The sequence below is a fragment of the Xenopus laevis genome, chromosome 9_10S (genome assembly GCF_017654675.1).
Source record: "Xenopus laevis strain J_2021 chromosome 9_10S, Xenopus_laevis_v10.1, whole genome shotgun sequence".
In the NCBI taxonomy this organism is placed as follows: Eukaryota; Metazoa; Chordata; class Amphibia; order Anura; family Pipidae; genus Xenopus; species Xenopus laevis.
Window position 1 is genome coordinate 71,279,154 of NC_054388.1, and position 12,417 is coordinate 71,291,570.

General features: G+C 36.5%; 1 protein-coding gene across 2 annotated transcripts in view; it reads left to right on the plus strand.

Moving 5' to 3' along the window:
* Window positions 1–12,417, plus strand: part of dnajc10.S (DnaJ heat shock protein family (Hsp40) member C10 S homeolog) — a 37,011-nt gene that overhangs the window by 3,580 nt on the left and 21,014 nt on the right. The window contains 7 exon segments of one of the 2 annotated variants that reach the window (NM_001091464.1): window positions 909–1,018; window positions 1,020–1,226; window positions 2,928–3,090; window positions 7,494–7,544; window positions 8,053–8,135; window positions 10,675–10,806; window positions 11,884–11,977. In NM_001091464.1, coding sequence (NP_001084933.1) covers window positions 1,020–1,226; window positions 2,928–3,090; window positions 7,494–7,544; window positions 8,053–8,135; window positions 10,675–10,806; window positions 11,884–11,977 — 730 coding nt within the window. In that variant the 5' untranslated portion in view covers window positions 909–1,018. 2 annotated transcript variants of the gene reach the window in all.

Below are 12,417 nucleotides of genomic sequence, written 5' to 3' on the forward strand. Positions count from 1 at the left end.
GGGCTCCGCCCCTTTGTCAAGCATGCTTGACAAAGGGGCGGAGCCCTGAAACGTTGCACCACCGCAGTAAAAACTTTTGCAAGGGTTCGCCCTGCAGATACAAGCCTCGGGTATTATTCATCAACACTACATAAATCTATATTGGCACTCCAAGTTCTTACATTTCTATCACATTAGAAACATCTTGACATGGAAGGTAGAGGGGTAGGGGTTTTTATTAGTTGGGGGTTTGAATTCTCCTTTAATATCAGTCTCACATATAATGTTATTCCCTCCATGTGGCAAAATGATGGAATGTCTAGTACAAGTGCCTCCTGGGCTTAATTTACTTTCAGAAAAGGCAGTAAGTTTAAAAAGGATATACCAATATGGCCAATTCTAAGCAACTTTTGAATTGGTCTTCATTATTTATTTTCTATAGTTCTTTTTTTTTTTAATGATTCATCTTCTTCTTCTGACTCTTTCTAGCTTTCAAATGGGGTTTACTGACCCCATCTAAAAAGCACATGCTCTATAAGGCTACATATGTATTTTTATTGTTATTTTTTTTATTACTCCTCTTTCTATTCAGGCCCTCTCCTATTCATATTCCAGTCTCTTATTCAATCAATTGCTAGGGTAATTGGAACCCTAGCAACCAGTCCACTGAAATTGCAAACTGGTTACTGAGCTTTAGATACTTAAAAACAAAACATTTTTGCAATTTTCTAATAGTCTAATGTGTCTCCGGTATTATTTTGTAAGGCAGCTTAGTCAAAGATGCACTTGTTTAGCTACCTCTCCAAATGAGGGCCAGTCATTTTTATGTGATTCATGGATACAAAAAGTTGTATGACTAGCTTCATTTCTTGTTGGAATGTAGAAATGTATTCACTGTTATAATAATTTTTTTTCCACTCAATTTACAGATTACTGTACAAGGAAGTTTAATGCTACCAACAGAAACAATGCTCTTTATCTGATTGCGAACATCCTCTACACATTTTGTTTGAAATTCCTGGGATCTGCTTGAACAAATCATGGAACACTCACTCAACACCGCAACCAGCAGCAGTAGCGTATTAAAAAGGACCATTTTGTATTTGATCCTGATATCTCTGGCTGCACTTGTTTACTGTGATGATGACTACTATGATTTACTCGGCGTATCAAAAGCAGCAACCAACAGAGAAATAAGACAGGCCTTTAAGAAGTTGGCTCTAAAATTACATCCTGATAAAAATAAGGTAATATATGTTTTGTTTATATGGCTTATTATATGTATTGTAAGGGGTCTTTATACCCTCACAGCACAGAGCAGCTCACATTGAATTTTGCTTAAGATGGTACAATTTGTTGATAGTCATAGGCCTTCTTTTTTACATTCAGTGTAAAAATAAAAACTTGGTAAAATAAAAAAAATCTAATATAGTTAGTTAGCCAATAATTTAATGTATAAAGGCTGGAGTGACTTGATGTGTAACATAATAGCCAGAACACTACTTCCTTTTTTTTCAGCTCTCTAACTGTGAGTTAATCAGCGACTTTAATCACATGGCACATAACTGTTCAGTCAATTTGGTTTTGCAGTTTTTATTTTTACACTGAACAATTCCTTTAAGGTAATTCAAAAGCTTGCTTATGTGTATCGATGCACCAAATCCAGGATTTGGTTCAGGATTCGGCCAGGATTCAGCCTTTTTCAGCAGGATTCGGGTTCGGCAGAATCCATCTGCCCGACTGAACCGAATCTGAATCCTAATTAGTATATGCAAATTAGGGGCAGGGAGGGAAATCATGTGACTTTTTGTCACAAAATAAGGAAGTAAAAAAACGGTTTCCCCTTCCCACCCCTAATTTGCATATGTAAATTCGGTATTCGGCCAAATCTTTCGTGGAGGATTTGGGGCTTTAGCCGAATCCAAAATAGTGGATTCGGTGCATCCCTACTTAGGTGATCCACAGCATTTCATCAGCATCTAACACTTGTACAGCAATCTGGTGGAGGCAAATTTATTTTCCTGCATCTACTCTTCCTGATTATGTAAAGCTCAACAATGGAAAAACATTATTTAATCTGAACTTGGGTTCTAATAAAAAAACATATATTCAGCATGGGATTGTGCACTGCCAGCCATGCTAATAATTTCCATATTATCATAGCTAAATGACTAAAGCAGAATGTATACTATCATTGCTTGGCTACTTGAAAAGACATTGCAATGGGTTGTTGCTGATTGCAGCTAAAAATATGATTGATCAGCTAACCTCAGCAGACAGGCTCAGGCCTCAGTGGTTCTAATGTATCTCTAAAACTTGGAGCTCACCTGGGGCAATATATATTCTGACAATAACAACATGTTATTGTTGAATGTCCACTAATATTCAAAAATGAATATACCTCTTATCTTTCAGTCCCTTATTCAAATCACTGCCTGGTTGCTAGGGTACACTGGACCTTAGCAATCAAATAGCTGCTGAAATGCCAAACAGAAAAGCTGATGATTTAAAAGTGAAATCATGTTAAAAAAGAAAACATATTGCAAATGGTCTCCGAATATTACAGTCTGCATCATACTAAAATTTAATTTAAAGGTGAACTGCACTTTCAATATATGAGCGATATCTATGAGATGCCAAAAATATGGAGGTTTTTTGCCTATTTGACTTTAGTCTATGGTGCAAATATACCAAGCATTCGCTGGCAAAGGCCTGAAGTTAACTGACAATGCTTTTCTGTGATTAGAACTGTGGGTGTCAGTTCCTTAAGTTAGGGGAAACTTCACCAACTAAAATAGTAAAATTAAGATTCCTTTACACACAGTTTAAAGGGTGCAATTTAAATTCCCAACAGTTGAGAATGATCAGATTGCTTGATAACTTTGCTCTGTATAAAGACAGTTTAGAGAACCCAGAAATGCATCTAACTATCACTTTTGCTACCAAAGGATCCAGACGCACATAATAAGTTTTTAAAAATAAACCGAGCATATGAAGTTCTCAAAGACGAAGATCTCCGAAAGAAGTATGATAAATATGGGGAAAAGGGCCTGGATGAACAAAATCAAGGAGGAGGATATCAGAGCTGGAGTTACTATCGCTATGATTTTGGTATGTACATAAATAATTAACAAGTATTTAATTCATTAAGTAGAGCATACATTATATTTTTGAGTCTCTTGCAAGCAATGCATACTTGTAGCTGCTAAAACACAATGGTTGATAATGCCACAGTGACTAGTCCTGTTGCTTTGCAGCCACTAAATACTTGTATTTGCTGCACATGCTTTATTGCTTTGATTTCTTTCCACACTACTTAAACATACAGGAATGTTAACTGGTTCCTAATAAAATGAATCATAGTGTGGATATGTGATACAGCCCTTAAAGCAAATGTTCCACTGATAAAGTGACCTGCAAATGCTATATAATCTCTGTAAAGCACTACAGAATATGTTATCACTGCAGGAAGACAGTAAGCAAATGTACTTAATTTGATTCAAGAATGCTGGGTAGGATTTTCTCTCTGCTTATTCTGCCATGTAGTGTTTAAGGATCATTCCATGCAAGTAGCAACTCTGTAAAATAGTAAATGCTCAGACAGAGTTTTACTAATCTAGAGCAAACACCCAGGGGATGGGGGGTGACATTATTTAGGCCTGTCAATTTTTTTATATAAAAAATTATTTTTAGATTGTTTCACTGCCTTTAGTGTAGTATTTTAAGAGTTCAACTGCACTCTCTATACTAGTAACCCTCCTCTCCCCAAGGGGGGGGACACCTTCAGGCAAAATGTGGGACTGGGCGCCCTGGGGTAGGAATTGAAATTTGGCAGGAGGCTCAGCTAGTTATGGTGTGATTTTGAGGAGAGTGTCTCTTTCCAAGTGTAAAGGTCAATAATTCTGAGATTTTGGATGAAATTCTATTTGTTGTTCTAGATATTGAGACTAACTGACTGTTTTATGTGACCTTGATATGAGCTAAGACGGGCTCTGACCAAGGTGAACTTGAACTAAAAAAGGTCTGACAGCCACTGCTATGTGGTTTCAGCATGAGTTCTTGAATGCTTACAGGTTTTGTATGCCTTTTTTGTATTATATTAAACTATACACAATATACAATAATGTTCTGCTGCACAGGTGAGCAGTTTCCCTGTACTTTACCTGTTCTTCGAAAGCGGTCACGTACCCGACCAAGCAGGATGTGACTGTCACTTTACCTTTCAGGTCATTGTTGCTGAGTTTGATTGCTTGTTCCACTTCAATAGGCATCTCATTGTGGGACCAGGTTCATTCTTCTTGCATAGAACATTTGCATTTAATGAACTCCAAGAGTGCAGAACAGCAACCATTTGTAATATTAGGAGTCCCTGCTGGAATTCAATCAGGGGATTTAAAAACAGTTTGCTGCTGCTCCAGAATTTAGCACAATGTAATGCTTTATGTTCCTTCAGAGGAAGACTCTCTTTGCAAAAAGAGAGCATTGTAACCTGTTTTTCTATTCACATGGATTGTGAATCAGGAAAAAGCTAAAACGTATTTGGATTTAAAGGCGTGGTTCACCTTCAAACTTTTTTTTTTCAGTTCCGTTGGTTTCAGATAGTTCACAAGAAATAAAGACTTTTTGCAATTACTTTCTATTTTTTTTTTGTGATCGTTTCTCTAATACTGGAGTGTAAAATTTCATTTTTCACCTTCTAAACCAGCTCTGGGAAGGGGGGGGGGTCGCTGACGCATTAACTGTTCTAAATTGATACATTTAGTTGATACATTTTTTATCTTTGTCCCTGCTGAGCTGAATCCCTGAGTTTCATTAAAGGCAGCTGTTAAAATTGATACAATAGTTGCGAAATTCTACAAATACTGTATCAACTCATGTAGCCACTAAATGTATCCAATAACAGTCCAGAAACTGCTTCTGAATTACTGAGCTGCCAGACTGAGACACCAGAGACAAAAACATTAAACTTCAATTTTGGAAAAAACTATAAAAAATGGAAAGCAATTGACAAAAGTCTTTGTTTATGATGAACAATCTGAAAACAACTCAACTGAAAAAGTGTCTGGAAGCTTAACAACCCCTTTAAGCATAAATGATACAGGTCTATAATAAATGTGTTTTATTGACGTTTTGTCTCTGTATGTTACATTTATCCCGCTACAGTTCTTGTCACTTGTGTGGTTTGGTTTGCTATAAGAACCTCTAAGACTTCTTTGGTTTTTGACTGTTATACCTACCAGTTTATGACAGCAAATCAAGTGGTAAATTTTATTTTTACAGTTGTGTTCACAATAATAGCAGTCCGACACTACTAACCAATCACTGTTTTTGGGAAAAAATATATTTCTACATGGCAAATAATTTATGAGTAGGTGTAGTAGAGTAACAGAAAACAGTCATGCTGCTGATTCTGTGTAATTGAAACATTAATTAAGATTTGTTCAAAATAATAGCAGTGTGGAGTTCACTTAGTGAGGTCATTCATTTCGGTAAAAAAACAGGTGTGAATTACGGCCCTTATTTAAGGACGGAAGGCAGCAAATGTTGTGCATGCGGGTTATAGTGCATTTCTCTCTGAAAATCGGAGTAAAATGAGTCGTTCAAGACATTGTTCCAAAGAACTGTGTACTTTGATTAAAAAGTTGATTGGAGAGGGTAAAACATATAAATAAGTGCAGAAAATGATAGGCTGCTCAGCTAAATTGATCTCAAATGCTTTCAAATGACAACCAAAACCTGAAAGATGTGGGGAAAAAGGGAAAGCTATACTTGGAATGGATAGAATAGCCAAAATGGCAAAGACTCAGCCAATGATTAGCTCCAGTAATCTGTTACGATTAGAAGACTTCTGTGTGAAGCCAAGCGATCGGCAAAAAGCACCCACAAATTCCCATTGTTGAAAAAAAGATGTGCTGAAGAGGTTACAAACTGAAAACGGACATAAAGAGAAATGACACAATATTTTGTGGACTGACGAAAGCAAGATTGTGTGTTCTTTTTGGGTCTAAAGGCCACAGTTTGTCAGACGACCCCCAAACACTGAATTCAAGTCACAGTACAATGTGAAGCATGTTGGCGCAAGCATCATGATATGGGGATGTTTCTATACTATGCTGTTGGGCCTATTTATCACATACCAGGGTTCATGGATCTGTTTCAACATATCAAAATACTTGAAGAGGTCATTTTGGCTTATGCTGACAAGATCACTACCCCAAACACACCACTAAATGAACAACATCTTGGTTCCAGACCAACAGGATTAACATTATGGAGTGGCCAGCCCAATCCCTGGACTGTAATTCAATAGAAAATTCATGGGGGGACATCAAAATGCTGTTTCTGAGGCAAATCCAAGAAATGCAGAAGAATTGTGGAATGTAACATGTGCCAAAAGTTGGTCGACTCCATGCAACACAGATGTGCAGCAGTTCTCAGAAACACTGATTATACAACTAAATATTAGTTCAGTGATTCAAAGAAAAGCAAAATATTGAACATTTTTCGGTTTATGCAGTGAATGTGTGAGTTTGTAAAGTAGAATGCAGACACTGCTATTTTTTTGAACAGCCTTATATTCCCTTTTCTTCACGTTTTGTAAAGAAATAACACAAATTTGATATGTTGTTTCTTCATGTTTTGATTTGGAATAGAATGTGCAGTGTTCCCAATGCATTTGTGTATGGGAAAAAAAAGCTATAAGGATTTTGAGCTTTATTCACTTTTTTAACACCCTGCTATTATATATATAGATATAGATATCTCTGTATATAAATAGGGCAAAATGGGTGTTGTAATTTACAGGGTGTGCTTTGCTGTCATTGAAGACAAACTAGGTGCATGTATAATGAAAATACATCTCTGTAAAACCTAGACATACAGGTGTCTACTGTATATTAAAGACAAATCCGATCAATCTGTACAGGGGAAGCCATGTGTGCCTCATGTGGATAGTCATTTACTATATTGTTCTGGGTTTGCTGTTGAGCCCATACCCATATTTGTGCCACTTATTTGCCAATATTCTTTCAAAATAATTATTTAGCTTACCACTGATTAAGTCAGAAGCCAGACAGTAATACACTGGTGGCAATAACTATTTGCCAAAGGCTTAGTGTGTCAGGTTCTCTGAATTGCAGGGCTGGAGATCGTGGACTCTGCTCAATTTGTACAAGGCCTTAGGAAAACTCCAGGAAATTTAGTACACTGTCAAGTGCCACTCAAACTCTGTCATCCTCTACATGAAAAACAGCGTAGTGTAATAGTTACTCTTGTGGTCAAAGCATTCCTAGTGAATCTCTAGGTCCGCTAAATCACAGATTTATTTGCTACTGTGACTTGACTTTGTCAACAAACACTTCTGGTTCCCCACAAGGGGCAAAGAACATGGGGGCCATCCATATGGGATATCGGTTCTGGGGACAAGAGTAATGTAATTAAAAGAATAACCCTTGATTTGATTAAGGTTTCAACTTGGTACTAACACTTATTTAATCCTCATTCTTTTCTCTAAGGTATTTATGATGATGACCTGGAAATTATCACTTTGGATAGAGGAGAGTTTGGTAAGTAACAACCTTTTGTCTCAGTGGTTTAAATTATTTATTTCTTGTTGGTTATAGGTCATAACGGCAACTCAGTCTTGAGTTCTTGGGCCTATATAACATCCTATAAATAAGTCTTTTCATTAAACTTCTAGATACAAACAGACCTTGAATTGGTATCCTATTTTAAGTTTTAACCTTGTAATGTAAAGTTTGTTGTCCCATTTTATGTGCAAATCTGTTGACATACATTATCTCATGGAGGCAGGTTTATTTATATCTGCTAATTATGCTTTATTTTCTTCATACCAGAGAAAACACTCTTTTCTGTGTGAATCTTGTTGTATTATTAACATTATTATTAACATGTGTTTATATAGCGCCAACATATTTGTAGCGCTGTATGAAACAAAGTTGTAGCATAAGGAAACTTTGCATATCTGTTACTGTAGTGAATAAGCTGTGTATTCCCCATGGAATTTGAAGCAATAATCAAGCTGACTATAACTTTATTTTTCTTAACCTTTAGATGGTGCAGTCAATTCAGGAGAGTTGTGGTTCATCAATTTCTATTCACCTGGATGTTCACATTGTCATGATCTGGCACCAACGGTAGGAAATCTGTCTTCTTTAATTCCTATGCAGAATCATTGTTTATGGTTCCCTCTTGTAGCAACTATTCTGTAGCTTCTTTGGGATAATGTATTTTATTTTTGCGTGCAATAAATTCAGAACTTATATTTAAAAGGAAAGGTTTAAGGTTAATGGCACATGGAGCTTTAATGGCACATGGAGCGTTTTCTATGCCGGCATATTATAGCTAACTGAGAAGAGCCCAAATTTGTATCTTCCCTTTCGCTTTTATGGGAAACACCTTAACAAGGATTTTGGAGTAAAAAGCATACACTGGTAGACATTTGCCATTTAAGTTAATTGGAGATGGCAGGCAGAATTTCATTTTTTGTAAATGACATGGCTGAAGGATTTGACTTCTGTTTTCATACTGTAAATACCAGAAAGTTAATATTGGTGCTATAACTCCAGTTTCTAAAATGCTAAATAACCTGTCACTTAAAGTGGTTGTTCACCTTTTAAATTAGCATTTAGTATGATGTAAAGACTGATATTCTGAGATAATTTGCAATAGGTTTTCATCTTATTATTTGTGGTTTTTGTGTTATTTAGTTTTTTATTCAGAAGCTCTCCATTTTGTAATGTCAGCAATCTGGTTGCTAGGGTCTAAATTACCCTAGCAACCATTCATTGATTTGAGTAAGAGAATGGAATATTAATCGGAGCGGGTCTGAATAGAAAAATAAGTTGTAAAAAATAGCAATAACAATACATTTGTAGCTATAAAGAGCATTTGTTTTTTAGATTGGGTCAGTGACCCCCATTTAAAAGCTGGAAAGAATCAGAAGAAGGCAAATAATTAAAAAAAAAATGAAGACCAGTTTAAAGGTTGCTTAGAATTGGCTATTCTGTAATATACTAAAAGTTAACCTAAAGGTGAACCACCCCTTTAAGTAAAAGTTTAGATAGTAATGGTGTGGTTTCTGCTCCTTCCTCCTGTCTATAATTGTATTGCCTACATTTTATTCTTTCTTTGTTTATCCAATGTATTGCTCAACAGTTTTCAAAATAACAGTTTTGGTAGAAAAAATTTAAACATTAATGGGATACTGTCATGGGAAAAAAATGTTTCAAAATTAATCAGTTAATAGTGCTGCTCCAGCAGAATTCTGCACTGAAATCCATTTCTCAAAAGAGCAAACCGATTTTTTTATATTCAATTTTGAAATCTGACATGGGGCTAGATATATTGTCCATTTCCCAGCTGCCCCAAGTCATGTGACTTGTGCTCGGATAAACTTCAATCACTCTTTACTGCTGTACTGCAAGTTGGAGTGATATCACCCCCTCCCTTTTTCCCCCCAGCAGCCAAACAAAAGAACAATGGGAAGGTAACCAGATAGCAGCTCCCTAACACAAGATAACAGCTGCCTGGTAGATCTAAGAATAACACTCAATAGTAAAAACCCATGTCTCACTGAGACACATTCAGTTGCATTGAGAAGGAAAAACAGCAGCCTGCCAGAAAGCATTTCTCCCCTAAAGTGCAGCCACAAGTCACATGGCCAGTGGCAGCTGGGAAATTGACAAAATGTCTAGCCCCATGTCAGATTTCAAAATTGAATATAAAAAAATTTGTTTGCTCTTTTGAGAAATGGATTTCAGTGCAGAAGTCAGCTGGAGTAGCACTATTAACTGATGCGTTTTGAAAAAAACATGTTTTCCGATGACAGGATCCTTTTAAAGGGGAACTCAGCCCAAAGGAAATGTAATGCAGGACATCTTTCCCATACTGTATACATTAATTTAAAAGTTGCATTGGTTTTAGAATTATTTAAATAACATTGCTATTGACAGCAGTGTTTTTATACTCTTGAGACAACATAACAAAAGCCTGATTAACATGCATTATTCATTGTTCCAGGATCCAAAACCAGCAGTGCTTTAAAGTGGACCTGCCACCCAGACATAAAAAGCTGGATAATAAAAGTCCTTAGCAAATTAAACATGAAACCCAAATTCTTTTTTTAATAAGACATCCATACCTGTTATTCATTTATTTAAAAATCTGAACGGTCAATCATATTTTGACTGGCCCACCTCTGTGCCTCAGGCATAGGGGTGTGGCAGTCAATTATTTTCACCTTCTAGTAGTCACTGCACGACTTTCATCCCCCTCCCTGTTTTCTGCCTTTAACTGTGTAGCCAGTGCATGGGCATTAGGTCCCCCATTCCGACCAAACAAGATATTGGGTTTATGCAAAACTTGCCTTAATAACAGTGTCAACAAAATGGCCCCTGCCTGTGTGCTGTGATTGTAAATTCCAAGACTAAACAGAACAACATGTAAATAATTTATATAGTGTAGTTAACTTTATTTTGTACAATTTACATGATTAGGAATGATTTTTTCGTATGACAGGTCCCCTTTAAGGGACATAAAATAGTTTAAATTGCAATTAGATTTTTATATAACACAACCATTGCAAATGTTAAATGTCTATTAGAATTACATTTTGTATAAATAAGTCACAGTAAAATGGAATTGTCATAAATCTTTTTTTTTTTTTTTTTCTAGTGGCGACAGTTTGCCAAAGAAATGGATGGACTCCTTCGAATAGGAGCAGTAAACTGCGGTGATAACAGAATGCTCTGTAGAAGCCAAGGAATTAACAGCTACCCAAATCTTTACATTTTCAAAAGTGGAATGGTAAATATAACTAATTCTGTCTTTGTTTTTCAATACTGACTGTACCGGCCCTCAATATCTATGGAACTCTGGTGATTAATTCTGAATGAGAAGTTTAAGAACTCAGAATCCGAACTTGTGTCATTTATTGTGTGCCTCTGTTTCTGCTAGTTTGAAGGGTTGAGTTGTGCTCAAGGTGTATCTTGTTCTGTGATTGTGCTCCATATAGAGTTTCATCACTCCTGTCCTGTCCTGTACTGAGTGGCTGTATGTTCCTGGTGGCAGCTTGCACACCTTAATTATGTGACAAATGTTGTTCTGATATCTAGAATGTGGTGGCTGGAACATAAATAAATCCAGCTGCCAGGTTCATACACCTCACCAACTGCTCTTCCCCTGCCAGTCCCTACACTGGCTTCCTGTTCTTCCAGAATGTCTCTAACAATGAAAGTGGTTTACAGCTCTACCCTTACCCTACATCTCTGAACCCATCTTCAAGTACTCACCAGACTGTTTATGCTCTTGTAGCTACTAATCTACTCACCTCACACCTCACTAGTTACCTGTTCGCATACGCGCACTCAAGAATTTGTTAGAGCTTCTCTGGAATTCCCTATCATTCTACACTGACTTTCTCCCTATCTCACACACATTTCTTTGGTGATGCTTTATGTAGCCTAGCATTCCTTTAGTATACATATTATTCCACATACTAAGTGCAGTGCTCAATACCAAATCTCTGATTTTGCTAGCTCCTGATCTTGGCCATCTTCACACCTTGTGTCTTTGGGCTTTCTTTTCAAATTTAGAGCAGGTCCTCTTACAACCTATGTTGGGTGATATATATATTTAATCTGTATATTTGTATACACCTGTGTATTGTGCAGCACTGCAAAATACTTTTTAAATACATATTAATAGCCACATTTTATAATTGCGTTATACTTATATTTGTAGCATTTTATACCATAGTATATAGTGGATTGACATATGGAAAACCCCAAGCGATTGCAGACGTTATCAGATATTTTCTCCTACTGGTTGCTGAAAGTTTGGCCTTAATTTTTATTTAGTTTTTTTTTGTTTATTTTTAATTAGAATCCAGTTAAGTACTATGGAGAGCGTTCCAAAGAAAGACTGGTTAATTTTGCTATGCCGTATATATCCAGTACTGTAACAGAGTTATGGGCAGGTAAGTTGCTTTTTATCTTTCAACTACAGGTATAGGATCCCTTATCCGGAAACCCGATATCCAGAAAGCTCCGAATTACGGATTGGCTGTCTCCCATAGACTCCATTTTATCCAAATAGTCCAAATTTTTAAAAATTATTTTCTTTTTTTCCCTAATAATAAAACAGTACCTTGTACTTGATCCCAACTAAGATACAATTAATCCTTATTGGAAGCACAACCAGCCTATTGGGTTTATTTAATGTTTAAATTAATTTCTAGTAGACTTAAGGCATGAAGACCCAAATTACGGAAAGATCCGTTATCCGGAAAACCCCAGGTCCCGAGCATTCTGGATAACAGGTCCAATACCTGTACAAACTATGGCACCTGTGCCCTTGTGTCATTGTTTGTTGTTGCTGAGGAATGCCAAGGGTTTATATCATAAACCAGTTTGGTAC